Source organism: Ptiloglossa arizonensis, chromosome 2 (genome assembly GCF_051014685.1).
Source record: "Ptiloglossa arizonensis isolate GNS036 chromosome 2, iyPtiAriz1_principal, whole genome shotgun sequence".
In the NCBI taxonomy this organism is placed as follows: Eukaryota; Metazoa; Arthropoda; class Insecta; order Hymenoptera; family Colletidae; genus Ptiloglossa; species Ptiloglossa arizonensis.
The window spans coordinates 27,440,832-27,463,402 of record NC_135049.1 but is presented as its reverse complement, the minus strand read 5'-3'; the positions used below and the strand labels follow the sequence as shown (position 1 = coordinate 27,463,402).

The following is a 22,571-nucleotide window of genomic DNA, read 5'->3' as shown; positions in this document are numbered from 1 at the left end:
TTTCGTTAAAGTCGTTGGGAAACATTTCTTGAAATACCTCCGTTATCGTTAGATCAATCAAACACCAGTAATTGGTAGTAGCGCTGCTTATAATAATTAATCGGTAATCGTGACATTAATCCTCAAGGATCAGCACTAACGCCACCCTGGTAGACTTTTGTGAAACTGTAAACATATGGTAATACGAATTGTAGGTTAATCTTTAAAAAGTTATGCGAAGAACAATTTTATTCTCTATATATAGCAACATTACTTTTTAACTTGAAAGAATTCCGTTGAATCGAATAGATATAAGAATTTTCTGAGAATGCAAATAGGCGGTGTACATAATACCTACCATTATGATGATGTTGGCGGGACATTTAAATAGCACCAAGTTCAAAATTTTTTAATTTATTCGATTTTCTGTGGAATAAGAATAAGATGACGGTCAACACATACGACAAAACTACGTCACAAATCATTATATTTATTTGTAAATACGATTTAAAGGATACAAACCATGATAGCAGAAAGTCAATTGAAGAATCTATATTTCTTTTAATTGGAAGCATTAAACCATTTATCACTTCTGGCCAATGGCTAGTTTTGTTTACACATCATTCGATAATATTCTTTAAGCACTTAACTAACATATCTTGTGCCTCGGGTAACCATAACGCTTCTTTTCATATTATACAATGGAAAAGAAAAACGTGAAAAATAAATCTTAATTTCCGCTAAATTCGTTCGTACGCTTTCGAACGCTACGAGAAAACACAATATACAAGATCTAAATAGAACATTACATGCTGTAATAACTGTTTCTTTTAAGGTATAAAAATGAATTTATGGTATTCAGGCCATTTAGAATCGAATCAAATTAATGAGTATCAGCACCAAGGTTGATTAGCAGAATCTACCTACAAAGTTCATTATATAAACGATGAAGTTCCTCGTAAACGGTAATACGTTTCAAAACGATACTGAACTTGTATAATGTTATTAGTTATTAAAAAACGAATAAAAAATTATCGTACATTAAATAGATATGGTAATACACTGTGACATTACTATTTACGTAATTGTCTCTTTCATCGTTCTTAATTAAATACTAATTTCATTCTCTCTAAACCTGATTTAACGATGTAACAAAATATTAACATCGTTTACATGGCAAGTTCTGATATTCTATGACTGAAATCTCCTTGAACGGTAAACACGATGAACAGTACTAGAACCACTCTGTAGACAGATTCTCGTTTCAACATCGAAAATACGTTTCGATACATACAGAAAATGTGTTTTATAAATTATCCTCTCCGAATACACACCTCTTTATAATACAATACTATTGCAAATAGTATAATCAGATGCGTATATCGTACGCATTTGTTTCGTTTATGCATAGTCGAAATGCAATATATCAAATTCGCAGCAGAGAGATCTTTCGATAAACGCTGGATACTCGCGAGAGAAAATTCTATTTACCGATTTAACATTTCGACCATGGTATTCGCTGTAAATAGTTAAAATTGTAATGCCGGCTAGCATGGCCTGTGAACACTTGGGTAGTTTTCCGGTGAGTGACCAATAGTCACTCTAAACACTTATCCTTTACACTATTTTATCTTTACTATATCGTGTGTACGTCAAACCAATATATATATTAGTGTTTAATAATGTACAAATATACGTAACGAATAGATATTATTTAAATAAATTGTGACAATATGATGACACACTGAACAGCGTGTGAACACGAGCGTAAATGTGAAATGTATTCTCGTATTAGTGGAAAGTGAACGTTTCGCAGTAACATTGTTACCATGGTAACTTGTTTACACACTAAATCTTTTGTTTATTACATGGAACCACAATAAAGATTTGTTTTTTTTTCCTAGAAGGCATAAATGGTTAAATAAAGGTAACTTTTATATATATGGATAAACGAGTACTTCTACCAAAAAATATTTTTATACTTGAAGAACGGAGTATGTTGCAGTTAAACTCACACTTCTTAGGAACTTTCAATTGTACAAATGCAATTCCGTTGCAGTATTACATAAATACTGTCTATGACTATCATGCAGACTCATTATTGTTTACATTATTGCCATGGAAACGTTATTACTGCTGAAAATATTTTTTTTAAATGAATGACCGGATATGGAATTTTGAGCGGCGGAGCGGTTGTGGCAGCTGTGAGTCTTGTCATTAAGTCTATTTGTCTTTTGTCCATTTTAATCCATCACATTTAAGCACTACGTACACTGCGGTAAAATTGCATACGCCGTGTACAGATTGTTAAATATACATGTGTAACAGGATGGTTGAACCTCAAACTTGTATTAACAGCATAATTTATGTGTCTCTAAAAGTGCTGGAATTTTTCAGTCTGTCGCACTTAGCATAAATGACGTTTGTATCTATATATGAATATCCAACCAACCTGCAGATCTTATGTACAAAACATAATAGGTCATTACATATTAACAGGTTAATGAAACGTGTGCAATATTTTGACTATAATGTATGCGAATAATGGATCTTGTTAGAATGTTCAGTACATCGTAACCAACGACAAATAAGTAAATAAAATCTTTCCTTCTTGATTATTTACCATCCAAATTTTTCACTCACAAATATGTAGTGCATACAGTGTATGTATATACAAATGCGTACATACACACACACTACATATATGTATATGTATGTATACATATATATATACATATATATACTTTATTACGTGCTACCAAATAACTGCTGCGTCGCTGTTCTCTTAAAGCATAATCTTAATTAGTACCTTTATTATAATTAATTTGATTTAAAAAAAAAATTAGCTAAATTTAACTGCTGAACATCCAATGAAGTACTGGATATTGGACCTATCCTTTTGCTACTCCATCTATATCTTTATAAAATCCCTCCCTGAGACACAAGGATTGGTCATGGATATTCAGCAGTTAGGCCGAAATGCTAAGCATTTTCCACTATGAAAGAAGTGGCAGTTAGCCTATTTCGATCATTTCTGTATCTTCCATGTTGCCATGTCCAACTCCATTATGTCTATAAATTTTCATGATCGTAAATGTCCAACACACGATATTATGACGTATTATTAGTATAAAAAAGTACACTTACCTATAATTTTGTAAGTGTGTATTATGTAAATTAAAGTGTGTTCCCCTCGGCGAAAAACCACGTATATTGCTTCTACGTGGACTTCTAGCATTTATAACTCGCGGTTGTGAATACATATCCTCTAGTATACTAGGTGCCACATATGTAAAACCCTGAAATAAACCAAACTTTGTTAGCTGATGATAAAATGAATCTTTGTTGTGAATTAATTAAAACAAAAGATACATAAGAACGCACTTGAAATACTCTGTTAGCAGATTCACTTAACGTATATTCTGCGGGAGAGTCTATAGGTGCGGATGTCGTGAACTTTTTATCAAATTGAGACACATCATCATCACTTGCTAACATTGGTCTAAAAGGTGGTTCTAATTTTCGAGAAATAACATCGTTCCAATTGATATGCTTGAAAAATTGGTGACCCTTTACTTGTTCTGCATCTGATGGACCAGATCCTAATCTTTGTGCAACTTGTCTCTATAAAAAAATGAATATGAATATGTGTCCTATGTCAATGAATACTTTAAAGAATTGTAACTTGTATAATTTGCAAAATTAACCTTCAACAATTTCCGGATGAGATCCCTGGAATCAGGTGTTAGATACTGTGGAAGAGTTAGCTTACCACGCAAGATTTTTTCAATGGTTTTCTTTCTATTATCAGATGTAAATGGTGGCTATAAATTTAATATAAAAAATGTATAAGTTATTAAGTACATTAATTTATATAAATGTTTTCAATGATACTTACCGAACCTGTAAGCATATCATACATTAAAGTACCAAGGCTCCACCAATCAACTGCTTTACCATGACCACTTCGTGTAAGAATTTCTGGAGCCCTTTTATTGAAATACATAACATTAATACAAATATTAATATACTAAAGAATTTTAATTACAATTATATTAATTGAAATTTTCTTACATATATTCTATGGTACCACAAAATGTATGTGTAACAGTACCATCTTGTATGTGTTCTTTGCACAAACCAAAATCGGTTAATTTTATATGTCCATCTGCATCTAATAATATGTTTTCTGGTTTCAAATCTCTGAAAATTTGTTAATAATAGATCAACTATCAGATCAAAAGCATAACAGTGATATACTTCAACATTAAATTCATATTTAGAAAAAGATCAAAATACCTATAAATAATTCCTTGTATATGGAGATGTTGTAAAGCCAATATTATTTCCGATATGTAGAAACTGCACAAATAAAATAGATATACAGTTCTTTTGTTAGGTACCATATTACAGTTCAAATTATAGTAACTATTGTTTTACTCACCATGCAGTTTCTTCAAGGAAAATGCCTTCAGCATTTAAATGTCGAAACAATTCACCACCACACATATATTCCAAGATCAAGTATAATTTGCCTCCCGTTTGAAAAGCGTACATAAGGTCCACTATAAACGGGTGCTGCCATATACAAATATACATATGTTTGAATGTATTTTTTGTTTTACTTTACTCAATAAAATAATAGCTCAAGAATTACAATAACAATATAATCACTACTGATGAAAAAGGAAGAAGAATATGCTTGACATTTCTTAAATACCATTACAAGTATAGATATTTCCTTGACTAGTACCACTATTAATTTACATTACTAATTAAAATGATGTAACGTAAAGAATCAGACGGCAAAAAATTATAAATATCGTCTGATTTTTTTAAATATCATAGATTTAAATCTGTGTTATTTAAACTTACCTTTACAGCTTCCAAAATATTTCTCTCAGCTTTAGTATGTGCAGTGTCTTTCTGGTTCCTTATAATAGAGGCTTTACGTAATACCTATTTTTTAAATAAATGCATTAAGATAAATTAAAGAAATGTATAAACTAATAGTAAAATTACAAATGATATATTATGTAAAAAATTAATATTCTAAGTATATTTTCATTTTAGTACATTAAACACTAAATGAAAGACAAATATATTTCATTTAATTCTTAATACATTGTCTTAATATACTTTTTCTTAAGTATAAATAACTAATGACAAATAACTATGAAAAAAAAATAACAACTACACTTTAAATATTCTTTCAACTCTCAAATTAGGACTCAATAAATAATGCAATACCTTAAATAATAGATTCTTCATTAAACATTGTATCTTCTACTTTATGAAATTCATAAAGGTGAAAATAGAAAATCAATTAAACTATATTTAAAACAAAAATCAATAAAAAATTGCAATTACTTTCAAGGATGCATTAAGAGACAAAGGGAAACAAAGAACTTACATAATTCTGAGCATAACATTAAACTGAAATTTTACAAGAATTAAAATTAAAATTTGTTCAATATATTCTACTATAGACATTATGACATCAATCATAAATCAATTAAAAAACAAAGAGAATAAATCGACGTTTCTTTCTTACCTTCATTGCGAAGATCGTGCCGCTGTCATTGCCCGTTATTTTTCGCACTTGAAAGACCTTGCCATAACCACCCTTCCCAATAACTTTACAAAGTTCGAAATCCTGAGGTCCGACCCTTTCTCGTCCGCGATTGACATTCTGTTCCGATATGGGTACCGTTTCGACACCTTCCGATCTATCAAATGTAACATTGTCATTACCACGAAGCTGAATACGACGGTCATATGCCAACCAGGAAAAGGTTTACTCACTCGCTTATCTCGTTCACGTTTGGATTCGCATCGTACTCTTCCTACGTAAAAAGAAAAACGGACAGGAAAATGTTATGGAACGTGGAATGAAAAAAAAATATGTATGACGATAAGGAGAAACTGGTGTGCTGATCGCGTGCAGATGGAGAATTACCTCGCCGATCTCGATAACATCGTCGTCAGACTCGTCCCTATTTACCGTGTCCACGTCGTGCAATTCAATATCGAAAACCGCGGCCATTCTACGCACAGCAAGCTTAAATCCGACAAGATTTCGCGGCCGACGAGAAGGCGAATTACTTCTTCTCTAACAAGTGACGATGGTACGACAATATTGTCACACGGTCAAAACCTTGAATTACTGTGAACAAGCTGCCCCGTCCCAGGGCATACCAAACACCCTCGCCTTGCGTACTTTCCGATTGGTTGTACAAACTCGTCATCGCGTGGTTATAGGAGTGGGAGGGTAGGCGTTCTCGACCAATCGGAGCACGCGATCGAAATTCAACGAGAAATCGACAACTACGGAATTCCAACGCGCTATTGCCAAGTCTTCGTTCGACATGTTCCGCGGTCCGTTTAAACATCGCAATTTTACTAATACAAAAAGATGACGATGCACGACATTGTTGATATTGTGTATTATTAGAACTGCAAACAATATATATTTCTGTTCGTGGAAATTGAAATATTTCTCACGCGTATGCAAACATAGTTTTGAAAATATAGATAGATAGTGATGCTACTTTGTAAGAACTGGTATTACTATATAGAGCGAACTATATAATTTGTTCAGTATGTGTTATTGCCTTTGTTATTAGTGATACGCTTGGAATTTCGTTTAATTTCGTTAATTCAATTTAGAAAGATTTACATATTACATTTTTTATTGGTCTTTTTCATTTTGACATTGTCAAGGTCACCTTAGTATCTTGTGTGACGTACATATATAAAAAACTGTAATACGATTACCTGTAAACCCTTCTGAACGGTAAATATTCAAGGTCAAACATTTCAGAACTTCAAATAAAAAAATTAACAGATTGAATAAATAATGTGATTTATCCTGTATATTATACAATTATATCCATGAATAATTGTTAATGTACGAGTTTTTAAATTTTGTGTCAATAATATATCGATTGAATCGATGTAGATTATTTGAAATACTTGATGTAGAGTATTTGAATTAGTGAAGAAGCCTTTTCTTATCAGTTGAATTGATATTAAACGATTAAAAATATCTCATACAGAGGGCGTTGCCATTTCAGAATCGATAAGAAGCCAGTACATATTAAAAAGAGTAACTACATCATACCAAGAAAGTAATATTATTTTGATATCGTAGTAAAATTAAATAAGAGAACAAAAAATGGTTCTGCGTCATCATGTTCAAGGATACGAAAATTTCTTCAAATTTATTGAAAATTTTAAATCTGACCAGCCGGTTTATGTACTTTATAGCGGTACAAAACTTCCTAATGGTAAAAGTTGGTGCCCTAACTGTGTCGAAGGTATGAATTTCTTAATACAATCGTTTATTTAATACATAACCTAATTTTTTATGTTGTGCATCATTTGTTCTTAAATAGGTAAAGTTGTATTGATATATTCTTTGTGATTTTCACATACCAATTTAATTTGACGGCTAGGATAAAATTACTAATATCAATTAGAATATACATGTTAACAAATCAACAATTGTTTAACATAGTAAAAAAGAGAATTTCATTTTTTTTTTCAGCGGAACCTTTTATAGAAGAAGGATTTAAGGAAGCTCCAGAATCAGCACATTTAGTTGTAGTCGAAGTTGGCGATCGACCATAGTAAATATTGGCAGAAATCGTATTAACATGATTATTAAACCAACGTATAATTTAATTATTATTAAAATAACTGTTTCTTTTTCAGTTGGAAAGATCTACAGTGTCCATTTCGAACAGATTCTACTACACAATTAAGAGTTCTACCCACGTTAGCAAGATGGGGTACACAGAAGCGTCTAGAGGGTGATCAGTGTCTAGAAACTAACCTCATTGAAATGTTAGTGACTGATGATTAAGTAATTCAATTTTGCACGCTGTGCTAATGAAATTCAAGACGAGCAACTCTGTAAGTCTATTGTGATAAATATCATGTTTAAAATTGCTTCCTATGAGATTGTTTTATTGATAAAACCTTGTTAGAACCTCCTATCTTCTTTTTACAAACATGTACATACTTAATTACAATGCATGTATAAAATTTCTACATTTATAATATAGTAATAATTATAGCTGCTAGAAATAAAATATTACATATTTAATATGATTGAAGAATCAAGTAATTGTACGTACAAAAGAGTGTCTTAAAAAAGGAACAAATGAGTTATTTATATGTAGGATGTCAGTGAATGGTGTGTATATGTGTGTGTGTATGCATGCGAGAGAGAACATAGAGGCGAGCAAAGGTAGGAGCAACCCTCTCCAGGGGGTTGTAACTGACCGGTAGCCTGTGAAACCGTGAAATTTTTCGCCACACGAACACAATAAAGACCCATCGCTTGGTCGCCGTCGCGTAGACCCCCCCCCCCCCCCCCCCCAATTACGTAGACCACAAGTTCTGGAGGATATGAAAGGTTGTCCCCCCTGAACGGGGACTATTGTAAACGCGCATTACTACGTACAAAAGGACGTTGAGTTTAGCGTACGGTTAATTGCGAAGTATCTAGAGAAATATTGCTTACTCTAGATACGGTTTAATAGATTTCACCCCGAGAAGTTTTACCTATTTGGGATAGCGTTGTTGTCGTATAGTATTCGTATGTTGTATAAATATTTCCGGCACATACAGACCATTAAAGAGAAATCTTACATATATAAAATTTTTTAAATTTTCTGATGTAACAAAAATATACTTTAATAGAATGATTTTTGGTACTTAGATAAAATATAAATAAAAAAAACATTAACAATAATAAGAGACCCTTGTTTTCTTGATGCGCGAATAATACAATAAGGAATGTATTTGTTGAAAACAATCATCTCTCTTTTACTTCAGTGCGTTCATTATGAAGTAGCGGGTGTGATTTCTTGTGATTCCGCTGGCGGTATAACTCTTACAGAGTAATGAATTTTCTTGTTTCTCAAAACACTGTAAGTGTTATCAAAAACGACCGAATCTGAAATAGATAAAATTATCAACACGTTATCATTAATATTGTGCCGGTTCATCCATTTGGTACGTATACTCACACGTGGCAGGTACATCACACGTTAAAATTCCAATTTCATCCAGTTGATGGGCAGCTACTCGTCTTACTGGTATGATTTCCTTTTTCGTCCCGTTAGTGTCATTTTTCAATATACCAAATTTAATGTCGTGGTCCTCGGTCCGAAATTCCCAACTGAAAGTATTCAGGATTAGAAACATTGAAATCATTCTATCGTAAATAATTTATATACCTCAGTAAGGATCCCATCTCTGATGCGGACATATCGAGCACCAGTTTCCCACCCTTACGAATTGTCACAGTCGTAAAATCATTCTGCTGCTTATCCTTCTCCATGTTATTTACGTACATCTCTTTTGGAATCTTACCGCCCAGACAAATCTGAATACAATACAAATTTTCAATTAATTACGGAAGATTTGACAAACTCGTTAAAAATTACGAATCTTTTGCACGCGTTCGGTATTCTTAGAATATGTTAACGACAAATTTGAAGGTCGATAGACCTATTCTATTCGTCGCTGAAAATTCAATTAAACCCACCCTTTACCTTCGTTCCAAGTTTTGGATTGCCATCTGGATCTGCAAGTGTACCTCCGAAGAAGGCAGGTACCTGATCCCTCGCAATTTTACTAAATATCGCCGATTGCCATTTTTGCGGATCAGCCTTGTATATCTGAATCTTCGACAACGTGTACTCGTTCATAAATTTTTTCGCAATGGTGAACGCAAACGCGAACACTTTGGGCGCTAGAAATCAAACAAAGGGTAATCAAGCAACGTTTTAACATTCAAGTTGTACGCGTCGATAATCACCATTGATAATGTAACAGGTTTTCAAGATCTCGGGATAATTAGCTTCGTACATTTGAATTAAAGTGATGACAACCTCTCCAGCTGAAAAGTGAAATTGCAGAAAATTAATAATAATAATTATCGTAATCTACGATTAAAACTTTGTAATAGGTTGTTCAATAAGTTTCGTCATTCGATGAAACTTATTGAGCAACCTAGTACTATACTGTTCGATAAGTTTCAACAAACGACAAAACTTATTGAACAACCTGGTATTCTAATATTCAGCAAAGAATATTCCGATCATCGTTAACAGCAAAAACATTTCCATTGCGTCGCAAATATCGAGGGCCAAATTTTCATTGCCCCTCGTAAAGACAAAGAACCTAGGTCGCGAAAAATCTGGCGAGCATCTGCCTGCCAATTATGGCAGGTCCTGTCGTAAACCGAGCATCCGCGCGTTATCCTTGCCCTTCGTCACACTTAATCTTTTAATGGTTTAAATGTTGCATTCCACCGCCACCAGAAAATTGAAAATTTTCTCATTGGCAAGACCCCTTTTGCAAATATTCGCCCTCGACACCCCAATATCGACCGATTTAACTAATTACAGGCGAACATCGACGAGACCGAACCTTCATCGACGAGGCAGACCTTCGAGAAAACTCTCCTTCTCGTTACGTTCAACGTATCCTAGTTTTAACATTAAACATTTTGTTCGCGATTCATCGATCCTTTAAATTCAACTACACTTAATTCGAAGTGCAATCATTGAGCAACACAACCCTCAACAATTTCCTTTGAACTTTTGTTTAAAGTAATTACACAGTTCTCTTGATATTGTAAAGTAGAAGGTATACGGAAGTAAACGTGAAAGGAATATTATCCAGTTGGACAGAAATATAAAGTATTCAACCATTACTCGCGATATAAATTTTTTGAGCAAAAAATTTCATCGGGTTATATAATAATTTCGCTTGTTAACGGTCAGTTTTTCTGCACCATGGAAACACGATCGTTCGAAAAGGATTTCTATCTTTTGATAAAAATAGATCGACATGGTTACGTAAAGTTGCCATTCGTACGATCCTACCTGGTCTCCATAGATATTGTCTCAAATTAAACCCTTGCATGTCGAAAATCACAACCACTTGACTGGCATCGAGGCCGTGTTTCTCCATTTGTTTTCGACACAAATCGAGATACTCTTCCAAATATTTTACTGTGATTTTTATCATATCCCTTCGCGAGACAACGTGCAAAATACCGTACATGTCCAATGCGTCGAAATACACAACGATAACTGCAAAAAATATCGATGTTATTAATTGATCTGTTTTTTTTTTTTTTTCCAAAAAATAAGAGAAACTTTACCCGGGGCTCCGTCTTTATCGAAACCACACAGTCCATGGGGCAGAGAATCTTTCAAAATTTGAGGCGGGTCCCATTCAGGTAATTTGTCGACTTCCCATTGTTTCCGCCATTCCATAGACTGTAACAATGAATTTGGAATAAAATTCAGAAATACGAATTAAAAAGAATTCGTTATTATTAATAAAAAAAAAAAAATTGAACGTGAGTATCGAAGGACGTCGAGAGCGTTTCAAGGTCAATTTTGGTACTTTTCTTTTTTTTTTTTCATTATTCAATCCGGTTTAAAAGGATCAATACGGTAGAGATTGTGAACAAAATTTAAATATTTTACATACGTTTAAAAAAAGACGACCTTCGATTTTCGAAACCTTCCCACTTATAACAAAATATACGCGCTGCGGTGTACCTCCCTCCCTCCCTCGAAACGCGCAACTTTTGTAGGAAACAGTTTTTCGTGTAACGTATAATTTACAAGTTGTCCAAGATGAGCGTATCAAACGACTCGCCTTGAAACTTTTCGGAAGGTATCCCTTTGCTAAAAAAAAAAAAAAAAAATACCAATAAAATGTAATTCATATTTTTCTACGTCAAAAATATTCTTTCGCGCGCCATATTTTGGAAAACATTATTGCGCAAAGTTCGCACTGCCGGACAACAAACCGAGCTCGTTTTCCCTCGTTTTCTAAAAATTTCGTTTAAAATTCGACCCGCAAAGGTAATCATCCGCGGAGTTGGGAAATTTAATTTCCACTTCGCTTTCCGTAGAGAAAGGGAACGCGATCGCGACTAATAAATCGCAATATCCGTCGTTTCGTCGAAAAAGAAAGCATCGATACTGGAAATTTTTAATATTATGTCACGTGTCCGAAACGTTTCGTATTTTCGCGCGGTGCGTTAATCGTGGACACCAATAACATACAAAATGACACGTCGCGGATAATATTACAACACCGTGGTAAGAGTATCAGATTCTATACTTTTGCAATATGCGGATATATAAGCGCGAAACGAAAAACCATACCCGCGATTTCGATTATTCAACCGCACGAAACTTAACCGCGACGATTATCGCATCGTGTTATGATTGAAAATAAATTGTTTCACTGTAACAGAACCATCGTTGTCGTTGGATTGTAAACTCTCTATCCGATTTTGCGATACGAGTGTTTTTCTCGATGTAAATATGTTTATATAAATTGTGTTCGAAGTTACGAGAATATTGATGAATACGATTCGTTTACAATAACAATATGAACGGTGGAGTGATAAATTGAATACGATAAGTATTTACTATATTATACAATAAGGAAAAGAAAAGAAAGTATTGTCGAGCGCGTCGTAAATAAAGTAGTGAAAGAAAAATAGATTTGTACGAGTTAATAATTCTCTTTAGCGGTAAATAGATCGAGTAAAACACGATGCTTTGATTTGTGTACGTATACCGTCGTGTATTCGGTATGCCCGATTTAAATACAACTGAACGGAATAAAAAGGAAACCATTATATTATTCGTGTAACGCGAGTTCAAATGGAACGGGAACGTTACGCGCGGAGTAACTTCACTAGAACAACTTTTGAATGTTTCCTCATAGGTGTAATTGCGTATAAACCGAAACGTAACGTTTCAATTACTGTTTATGAATCTCTAATACGAACAAAGCCACTCAGTTTTATTTATATACTACGTTACAGTATGGTTCCGTTTAACGGTAAATAATTACGCACTTCCGATGGTACAGTCTTCTTTAATTGTAAGATCGACAATTTAGGTTAATCGTACCGTATTCAACACCGATTCTCGTTTGCTGTAATTCATTCGTAATGCAATTGATCACGAATCGAATAAACTTTTGAGCAGCACGTTATTCTTTATTTGCATTTCTCGGGTCCTCGGTGTACCGAGAAGAAAACTCCCGTCGAAACGAAAGCGAGTACACCGTGCAAAACCATAAAACACAGCATCGTTGTTTATACGTCAAACAATCATTCCGCGGGACTCTCTCCTCTTTAGAACGAAGCGTAAATTGAACGTCTACGCGCTGCCTCTGGTAGCAATTTTCTGACCGATTGCGATCTACCTTTCACATTGAGTCTTCCGCTCGTTAATAAAAAAAATCTCGATGATTGATGTAATGGTTGATTACGAAGATGCTTGTCGAGGTTTTTGTTCTCTTCTTTTTCTTTTCCACGTGACGAACGAGTCGCGAGGAATAGGATTGGGAAACGGCCGTTACATGTAGAGCGCACGGGGCAGTGAAATGAATCACCTGCTCGCTCGCTCGCTCACTCGTCGAACCACGGAGAATGAGTTTTTGTAGATGTTTAACCGTCCTCGCTAGTAATCATCCGGACCGGCGAAATTTAGAAGACCGACGCGTGAATGCATCGTGAACGTCTGCTTGTCAAAACTTTCTCGACCAAATTCACCGCTGTCGGTGTGTTTGTATTCGTAGAAGCGCGAGAAAGGTCGATGACTGATCACAACGTAATAGTCGACGCTCCTACATACAGCTTACGCCAATTATGTTGCGGCTGTAGATTTCGCGATAAAGGCTCTTTCACGAGGAAAGAGCGCGCTGTGGTTCTAGGGAGTTTTTACTCGGTGCAACATTTTTTTTTTATCGACGAGCACGCTAATTGGGCAACGATCGTCGTACAGAGTGTATTTCGTACGTTTGATGGACACGTTTCAAAGCAGGATTTTTTGAAACATTTTTCAATCATTTATCGGGTCACGATATATTTTCAATTTTACCGCCACTTTTTCTGACTTTCATTTGCCGTAACTTCTAAAAATGCACGTATAATATAAATATCACTTTCTGGATAACGCTTAGAAATAATATAGAGATCAATTACCATATACCGGTATTTTCGTACGCCTATTTTTTTAGGGTAATGTCCCGAAGTAACTGGAAAATCTATCGATACTATATCGATATTTTCTGTTCCAATATATTAGTCACCGATTTAAATACTAGAAACTACGCGTGGAATTGATCAGTAAAAGCAACAAAAGACGGTCGTTTATCGTCAAAAAGTTGAAATACTATTGCGAAACCTGTTTATTAATGCCATCGTTAAACTTTCGTTTTATTTTCGTTTCCATTCAATTTTTTATATCGTCCACTTTCAAAGTTACCCCGTGAACCGTTTATCGTAGAAAGTCGAGTGTAACAAGTTGATGAACGAGAGTTACATATTCTTGTATAAAATTTAGTTTCGCGTTTTTTTTTTCTTCTTTCGTTCTCAGTCACATCGAATAGTTCTATTTGCATACCATTATCAACTTTCTGCGACATGTCCCCGTTTGTCGTAAGATTTTTTTTGGAAAGCGGAGGCTGTTAACGTGTACCGAGTCCCCATTTTGCTCGACTGTACAAACCGAATACATAATGTACACGGTTTGTCTGTGTAATTATTATGAAACTGGAAGCAGAAACGCAGCTCGAATGTATAATTGAAAATCAAAAACATACTTACGTCTCGTAGCATCTTCTCTGCGGCGTCTGGATCCCATTTTCTTGCTGAAAAGATTATACACGTTCAATATTATTCTTCCCACGAGACATCGAGGAATTCAACGACATTCCTCGCGCGTTCGAAATTTACAATTTCGTCGAACGCTGTTCCGTAATCGTGAATAATCGATGTCTCGATAAAATCGGAAAAATATTCAGTTTTACATCTTAGATTAGCCAATGTGAGACAGACAATGACCCTCAATTTCGATGCGACCCTTCGTTCACGAAGGATAAAAATAAGTATTCGAAATTGATCATTTTGAGACAGTGAAAAATATTGTGCCAATATTGTACTAGATTATTCGAAAAGTTATTTCGTTTTTTTTCGGTGAAAATGAAACACGATTTTTTCAGAGTGTATAAACGTTTTATCAACTTATATATTCTTCATTTTGGAAAACGAAATGACTCCGAACAACCCAATGTTTCATTACCCTCGATCTTGTTGATCTTTTAACATTCAACGTCCGATTCTACGGAAAGATGAACGTCAACATCGTTAACAGTTTGTTCATAATAAGCGTATAAGTGAGTACGTTCTGATACCGGTTTATCGATCGCGTCGCGCGTATTTTCTACTGGTCTCAACAAGATGAACATTTTTTGCATCGTGACATTTTATTTTTCTAGATCGTCTCGTTCCGAGAAACGTGGGTATTATTCTCGTCGTAGAAGATCACGGTACCTTATTAAAATATACTATATTCAAATTTCTGCGAGCCTAAGCTGAATCTAGGACACGAAACATTGTACGGCATTGTGTAACGAGTTTTTCCACGTCTTATGTATCGTATTGTATACCGATAACTCGTTGAACACGATCCGTAGCGAGTAAATATACATAATTGAAAGATTTTTCATAGATTGTAGCGTGGCTCGAATAAGTTGTTCGTCTTCCGATGAAATCAGTTTTGGAAGTCTCGAGAAAGCAAGTCCGCTAACATTGACTAAGCACTGATACTAAATAGATAAAAAATTCGGTAAGATATGTGCACGGTGGACTTTCAATCGTGACGTTTCGACGTAGAGTGCACGTGTTTGGTAATAACACTCGATAGCAGTGAAGTATCGGCTTGTTCGGAAAGTCATTTCGTTTTCCAAAATGGGGAGTATGTAATTTAATCAAATGTTTACACGCTCTAAAAAAATCGTGTTTCATTTTCACCAAAAGAAGAGGAATGTTTTCCAAAATAGAGTATACATAATTTAATCGAACGTTTATACGCTCTAAAAAAATCGTGTTTCATTTTCACCAAAAGAAGTGGAAAGTTTTCCAAAATGGAGAATATATAATTTAATCGAACGTTGACACGCTCTAAAAGAATCGTGTTTCGTTTTCACCGGAGAAAAGAACGAAATGACTTTCGGAACAACTCGATATTATAGCAATACGTGGACACCGGTAACTAATAGTGATCCAAAGCGGCAGTTTCGTCAAAGTACGCGCACCACGAGTGCGAACGTTGAGAAACTGTACGAACGGTTGCAGTAAATTTCAGGAATTCATACCTCTGAGCCAACGCAGTAGAAAGTAATCGTCGTGATGCGGTTGCAAAATGTTTTGAACTGACCGCCTAAACTGAAACCAGAAATTCGTACGGATTACCACTCGTTTATGTAACCTGATATCCTATTGAAACGCGCGTGCGTCGCAATCGCTTACGCACTTATTCATAATTGTACTGTTTGTTTTCTGCACCGTACCGCACGGTATTATAATTAATCGCCGTGATAGGTAATTAATATATAATTATAACACGGGGTTTGTACACGTAACAACTATAATTGTACACCGTACGGTATATTCTGTTAGAGAATTTATATAGTTACCAACTTGTAGTATAGTGCATTATAATTTAGCTCTAACAACTAGAGCTATAGCAACAGAACATTGACAGCGTGCGTTCGTAACGCGCGTGTTGATACATTAATTGTATCAACGGTGTTATAGTTGTCGGGGCTTTGCAATGACTTTACCGTAACGATGGTAAATATTATTCGTTATTATACTATATTCTGTTACAAATGCGTGCGTGTGATTTTAGACATCAAGGAGCCGCCGTCACGCTAAATTCTTCGATGACGTTGCACGATTGGTCCCATAGACACTTGAATCTCCCGTCTAAGACCAATGACGGTTAACTGTTATTCCGAGAAACGGTTAGAAGGTTTTTATGGATAACTGGCGGGAAAAAAGATCGGTCGTTTCTTTTCGAACGGTACGAAAAACCTCTCGGGTTTACTTTCACGGGAATTTTCGCCAGATTGCTCTAGTCCGGTTAGGTCGGCCCGAAATAAGTATCGTGTGTACCGAAATGTACGTCGCCAGCATCCATGGTGAAAGAATTGGGTCGATTCGAAAGTGATTGATGCCTTGGAAACGGTAACACAATCTCGACTAGTTTCCTCGAAAATTCGAAACGACGGCACGTACCATGTTGCTTTCCCAGTTTCGAGAGTTTCTTTCGCGTTAACTTTCCGTAACTCTTATCGAACAATTAACGGACTCGTTGGTCGCGCGGACAATTTCTCTTCCTTTCGCAATTGATTCTCATTCACGAACGGATATCGTAACTCGGAACATTTCACTTCCAATGCGCGAATCAGAGCAACGAACTTTGTCGTCCGCAGTGAAGTAAAAGAGACACGCGCGGGCGTGATCGCGGGTTCGATACCAGAGGAAGGTGTAAAAAATTCAAAGGTGAGAGACGATCAAACGATACGTATCCAATGATTACTTCACTTCCATCGAACCGGTTCTTTTTTATGAAAAAAAAAAAAAAAATATACTCGCTACGCGCCACGGGAGACGCAGGTAAATCTATGCTACGCGGACTCGTTGCTCGCAGAATCTTTCCAATCACGGTAATTGCGAAACATCCTTGCGATCGTTTCCATTCTTGGGAGCAACGAAATTGCTCGCTTCTGTGTCGCGCTAAATTGGCCGTACAATATGCAATACCGTGCGTATTGAATAGTACCGAGAACGCTTGCAAACTCGAACGTAAATTCGGTGCAAAATGTTCCTAGTACATGGTAAATGTCTCGATAACTAACATTCTGTATCTACCATTTAAATTATTTTATTTAAGTACGGAACAATGTACGACGAATCGTGAATAGAAGAATTTTAGTATGAAATTTGGACTTCGTTTTCAGCTAACGATTCGTAGACGTTGCCTACTCGTTTAAACTTTGTAATTGAAGATAAATATTAGAAGGTGAACCGAGAATAGAAGAACCCAACCATTGTAAATAGAAAGTAGAGAAATTATCGTAACGTAGCGAAAGACGATAATTTTACTATACAGGTGTATATATGTTACACAAACTGGATCGCTGATATCTAAGAATCGTTTTCATTCGAGTGACAGCTTGTCGAGTGACGCTGGAAGGGACATTGAACGCGTATATTTTCGATCGACTAATCGATTAATGGTATTCAACGTGTAAACAAATTTCCACAATAAAAAGAGATATTACGATCCAATCTGGAACGATTCTTCGATCGAGTAACTTCGAAAACGATTAAACGAATTTACGCGATAAGGTGGCTGCGATCGGAAACATCTACTCGATTGAAAAAGAATCTAAGAATCGAAGTTTTCGCGAGCCACGAAGAAAAGACACGGTCTTCGATCGGTGACGTTACTCATTGTTCGCAAAGGTCAATTAAATTCCCTCGGACTTCTTCCGATAAGCGCACGGCGTTACACGAAGCGATAAAAAATGTGCATACGTGATCGTGCACTCTTTTAACAGAACTTTGAACACACTTCGCGACTTACATCAAACCCTCCTCCATCGAGGATCGCCGAAAAAGGAAGGAAAAAAAAAACGCGATCCGCTCGAATCGACGATGTTCTCGTGTTCGGCGCGATCTGAAAATTTTCATCGAAATCGTTCGCGTACCGTACGAAGCCGGTATAATACATTCGATCGATGGAATTCGAAATCCACTAAGTGTGTCGATGCCCGAGCCTAATCTTCGGCGTCGTCCCGAGGCGTGCGTTCGAGCGACCGGGGTAAAGAAAGTGCCGTTTTACCGGCAAAAGGCCGCGCGCGTGTACTCTCTCGATCGTCCCGGACCAGAAGAACGTCGACGAGAAGAAATATCCGTGTAGAGGGGGGGGGGGGGGGGGGGGACTGTGTTTCGCGTTTTTAACGAGGGAAGAAGAAGTTTAACTGCGGACAGACGTAGAGCTAGCTAACTCTACGCGAAAGAAATCGCGTCGCGAAAACGAGAAGTGATTTTCATCCGAAGAGAAATCCATCCCGCAGATAATAACACGTTTCCAATGACGAGAATCGCGATAAAAAGCAACGCTCGCTCGACGTTAATCCCGACTAGTTTGTGTCCAAGTATCGGTGTTCGTCGACGTGCACGTTTAATTACTATCTGAACGAATTCGAACGCAACAACGAGGACGCGACGCGAATAAAAGAAAGGGAAAGAAGTAATCCGGGGGTCCCGATGCATACGACACGAGTAAGGACAATCGTATCGCGAAAACATCTTTGAAAACTTCCTCGTTAAAATGTCGAGGTGAAACGGAGATGTTTCCGCGTTTCTTGTTATATTTACAACGTATCGGGGTAAAAAAAAAGAATTGTACGCTACCGCGTAACCGCGATTCAATTTCCCTGTCCGAAGTACGAATCGCGAATTTTCTCTTCCCGTTCCCGATGGAATACCCATCGTTTCGTATCGCGATGATCGTTCGCTATGTAAAACACGTGGCTTCTGCACACGGAGGGATTCGCGTCATTTATTCGAATTGCTCGTAAACCGTGTCTGAGATGCTCGCTGCGTAGCGCGATCTTGTGCTTTCTGTTTACGAAGTTACGGAACGCGGCGCTCGTGTGTTTCGCGCGATCTGCGAATCGTTGCCGATCGTTATTAATTTACGAAAAGAAATGAAAACTCGTCGATACTATCGAGAACGTGAAAAGAATGTACGTGTTGCCCGTATCTTTCCATCGATACACTTTCAAAAGCGAGGGGAAATTCATTACGTGGGACCCTTGGTGGACGAAACTAATCGATTCGATTACTTACGTCGCACGGCACCAAAATACCCGACCTAATTAGAAGATCGCCTACCCGACTAAGTTCTTCGGGACGCTATAATACGTTTCTGGAGATTTCAGTTTTCTCGACAAAATACTTTACTACTTTGGTCGGTCTTGGAAGAGTTTACAATATTGTACTATCCTTCGAATAATTACAAAATCGTCTACTCGAGAAAATTCGTCTCTAGATAAGGTATTCAGTGATTTATACCCTAGAAGATGTTGTACAAACGTATACAACACTCAAATTAGATCACCTACTCAAATGAGTTCAATTTTCAATAAAGTATTAGAAGATCACCTACTCGAATAGGTTCATCTCCCAGTTAAATATTTGGAGATCACCTACTCAAATAAATTCATCTTTCGATAAAATGTTCATTTCTCCGCTCGATCCTAGAAGATCCTGGTATTCGATACTTCAGGTGTTCAGTGATTCATGCTCTAGAAGATCCTAGTCGATGTTGTACAAACGTATACAACGCTCAAATTAGAAGATCACCTAATCAAATGAGTTCATTTTTCAATAAAGTATTAGAAGATCGCCTACTCGAATAGATTCATCTTTCGGTTAAATATTAGGAGATCACCTACTCAAATAAATTCATCTTTCGATAAAATAATCATTCCTCCGCTTGATCCTAGAAGATCCTGGTATTCGATACGTCGATCGATCCCGTAATACCCTAAATGACGGAGCTCAAAGTGTACAGTACTCGACGTAAAGATCAACTCGATCTTCACATCCCTCGCTAAAACATGTAAAAAGCTTCGAATATACCACACAAATTATACATTCGATGAAAAGTAATACCACAGTCAGCCACCTTCTGATTTATCCTCGGTGACTCGGTTCTATTTTCTATGAGTAATGTATCTAGCATTCGATCTCCATTGAGAATGAAACGATTCTAGTTTCGTACGCAGTCCACTTCGTTGTACATTATCACGCTGCATCGTTCGTTTCAGCCGCTACGAGAGAAAGAATTCAATGAGACCGATCCTCGTTTTTTTTTTTTTTTTTTCCTCCTCTGAATACCAATTCCGTTGACCCCGACCTTCTGGCTACGGTCACGCATCTTTTAAGATCGAACGCTAAACGACTTACTTTCATCAAGGCGAATCGTTGGTCGTCCGCCAAATTCAACGATCTCGACATTCTCACTTCCGGTGTAGCTCTCCGACGGTTGAGTTCTCCTTCGATCGATCGTCCTTTCCGCACACTCGCCGCACTCGTCTAACGTTTCCACCTCGTGTGTCGATAGCTGTCTCCTATTTCGCAACTCTAAAATCGATGCGATATCAGGTTTTAGAACACGGCGTCTTTCACGCTCGAGGCACCGTATCGCGCACACCTTTCCTTCCTCCTTTTTTTCTTTCTCTGTTTCCGCGGGCTCTGGCTGGGAACAAGTAAATTCAAAATGCACATTAGAAAGTGAAGTAACGAAGTAATTGGTCGTGTACACGCGCCAGTGTTATCGGTTCGACGTAATAGATGTTCCGTGACGTTACCCGTACGATAACGACCGCTTATTATGGTGCGCGAGCGATCGAAGTTGCATTTTCCAATGAAGTAAACCCGTGGGCAATCGTGGATGGAAACGTTGCCGAACGATAGTGTTCGCAAAACGAGACGAAAAAATTCTGACGAGGATACGATCGAAAACTAATCGTTTCCGAGATACTCGATACTTTTAACGCGATGGGTTCAGCGCGCAAAATTAACGAATATATTTCGAATAATTTACGCTCGCTTCGGTTTTTAGACGAGGAAATATTTTTCACGCTTATATCGAAATATGTAAGAACACCTTGTATAAATGAAAGTTAACCTCGTAAGATACGACGGAAATGTTCCAACGAATATCTCTAGGACGGTACAAAAATATCGAATATGCGATCCAACAACAATGTTTATCAGTGTTCCGAGCAATACACATCAATGAGAAATAATATGTCTCAATTATCGAAATATAATCATTTATAAGTGGCACGAAATTACTATTACATTAGAAGTTATGACTATGATCTTCTGAGATAAATTGAAACGTTAAAATAAGAAAGATCGGTATAATCAACGCTTTATAATTTATTGGTATAGTTTCAGGGAAACGGCATTTAAAGAATGTACATAAAAAAGTAACCTCAAGTTCAATAACTCGAAAGAGCAACAACCGCAAAACGACCGCAGGACATTAACGATGTAACATCATACGGGTCACGTTTCATTCATCGAAATTAATAGTACTTACACACGTTCGGAAGTTTGAACAAAAAAAATAAGCGATTTGTATCGCGTGTTGTAACGAGTACAATCGACGAATTTCTTCAGCGCTTTCCGCGCGAAAACGGATAGGCGTAAAGTGTGTTGCAATCGAACAGATATTCTAACGGTCGGTTCGAGAGCGCATCGACCGTAAAACACTTATCGATCTACGAGTACGATATTACCAAGGAGAGTCTTCGAAGCGGTTCGTTCATCAAACCTCTTTCACTTCGTCAATAACTATCCACGATTGTTTCACTTCGCAAACGAACCATGGCCCCGCGAACGACCGTTTCACTTTGCAAACAAACGCGATATCGTTTCACTTCTCAAATAAAATTGTTGCGCGAGCGGCACATTCGAAGGGCGCATGCTGTGCGCCTACCGGCTTACTTTATGGTGCAACAGGTGTCTCCTGTGGTCGCCGCGACCGCGCTCCAATTCAAGAGCCAATTCTTCAATAAAAATGAATGCTCCGCGTTGACCGGCGCCCAAAGAATGGCACTGTTCTGTTCTCCGCTGTTCTTGATGCCGGCGCTACGTA

At 36.8% G+C, this 22,571-nt stretch overlaps 3 protein-coding genes across 7 annotated transcripts; 1 reads left to right on the top strand and 2 right to left on the bottom strand.

Moving 5' to 3' along the window:
- Positions 1-515: 515 nt before the first annotated feature.
- LOC143155050 (ribosomal protein S6 kinase beta-1) lies at positions 516-6,187 on the bottom strand. Its single transcript, XM_076327303.1, has 12 exons — positions 5,939-6,187; positions 5,785-5,825; positions 5,534-5,708; positions 4,855-4,938; positions 4,424-4,557; positions 4,279-4,341; positions 4,054-4,182; positions 3,878-3,968; positions 3,687-3,803; positions 3,364-3,603; positions 3,127-3,278; positions 516-3,051 (listed from the first exon to the last, which is right to left on the bottom strand). The coding sequence occupies exons 1-12, from the start codon at positions 6,023-6,025 to the stop codon at positions 2,994-2,996; spliced, it is 1,371 nt and encodes a 456-aa protein (XP_076183418.1). The 5' UTR covers positions 6,026-6,187; the 3' UTR covers positions 516-2,993.
- A 413-nt stretch (positions 6,188-6,600) lies between these two features.
- On the top strand, positions 6,601-7,939 carry LOC143143116 (thioredoxin domain-containing protein 17). 2 transcript variants are annotated; one of them, XM_076304033.1, is made up of 4 exons: positions 6,601-6,775; positions 7,056-7,298; positions 7,529-7,610; positions 7,696-7,939. In XM_076304033.1, exons 2-4 carry the CDS (start codon positions 7,157-7,159, stop codon positions 7,844-7,846), a joined length of 375 nt encoding a protein of 124 aa, XP_076160148.1. In that variant the 5' UTR covers positions 6,601-6,775; positions 7,056-7,156; the 3' UTR covers positions 7,847-7,939. The 2 variants fall into 2 exon arrangements, with proteins under 2 accessions (XP_076160148.1, XP_076160149.1); XM_076304034.1 differs by having other exon boundaries at positions 7,038-7,298.
- A 791-nt stretch (positions 7,940-8,730) lies between these two features.
- LOC143143110 (SEC14-like protein 2) lies at positions 8,731-22,531 on the bottom strand. Of its 4 annotated transcripts, XM_076304012.1 has the most exons (12): positions 22,421-22,531; positions 21,117-21,161; positions 20,870-21,046; positions 16,198-16,267; positions 14,648-14,691; positions 11,165-11,282; positions 10,884-11,093; positions 9,812-9,892; positions 9,546-9,745; positions 9,228-9,376; positions 9,018-9,169; positions 8,731-8,944 (listed from the first exon to the last, which is right to left on the bottom strand). In XM_076304012.1, the coding sequence occupies exons 3-12, from the start codon at positions 20,918-20,920 to the stop codon at positions 8,832-8,834; spliced, it is 1,188 nt and encodes a 395-aa protein (XP_076160127.1). In that variant the 5' UTR covers positions 20,921-21,046; positions 21,117-21,161; positions 22,421-22,531; the 3' UTR covers positions 8,731-8,831. The 4 variants fall into 4 exon arrangements, with proteins under 4 accessions (XP_076160127.1, XP_076160126.1, XP_076160129.1 ...); XM_076304011.1 differs by lacking the exon at positions 22,421-22,531 and adding an exon at positions 22,014-22,154 and having other exon boundaries at positions 20,870-21,161; XM_076304014.1 differs by lacking the exons at positions 14,648-14,691; positions 16,198-16,267; positions 20,870-21,046; positions 21,117-21,161; positions 22,421-22,531 and adding an exon at positions 13,243-13,367.
- Positions 22,532-22,571: the final 40 nt, after the last annotated feature.

Excerpts from the sequence above, each read along its gene's own strand:
- LOC143155050 (XM_076327303.1), bottom strand. The coding sequence starts at position 6,025 with ATGGCCGCGGTTTTCGATATTGAATTGCACGACGTGGACACGGTAAAT. Across the intron at positions 4,558-4,854 it reads ATATTTTGGAAGCTGTAAAG|CACCCGTTTATAGTGGACCT; the intron begins GTAAGTTTAAAT and ends TGTATATGGCAG. Across the intron at positions 3,969-4,053 it reads TGTGGTACCATAGAATATAT|GGCTCCAGAAATTCTTACAC; the intron begins GTAAGAAAATTT and ends TTTCAATAAAAG.
- LOC143143116 (XM_076304033.1), top strand. The coding sequence starts at position 7,157 with ATGGTTCTGCGTCATCATGTTCAAGGATACGAAAATTTCTTCAAATTT. Across the intron at positions 7,299-7,528 it reads GTGCCCTAACTGTGTCGAAG|CGGAACCTTTTATAGAAGAA; the intron begins GTATGAATTTCT and ends TTTTTTTTTCAG. Across the intron at positions 7,611-7,695 it reads GAAGTTGGCGATCGACCATA|TTGGAAAGATCTACAGTGTC; the intron begins GTAAATATTGGC and ends TTTCTTTTTCAG.
- LOC143143110 (XM_076304012.1), bottom strand. The coding sequence starts at position 20,920 with ATGTCGAGATCGTTGAATTTGGCGGACGACCAACGATTCGCCTTGATG. Across the intron at positions 16,268-20,869 it reads AACGATTCGCCTTGATGAAA|TTTAGGCGGTCAGTTCAAAA; the intron begins GTAAGTCGTTTA and ends TTCTGGTTTCAG. Across the intron at positions 9,893-10,883 it reads ACAATATCTATGGAGACCAG|CTGGAGAGGTTGTCATCACT; the intron begins GTAGGATCGTAC and ends TTCACTTTTCAG.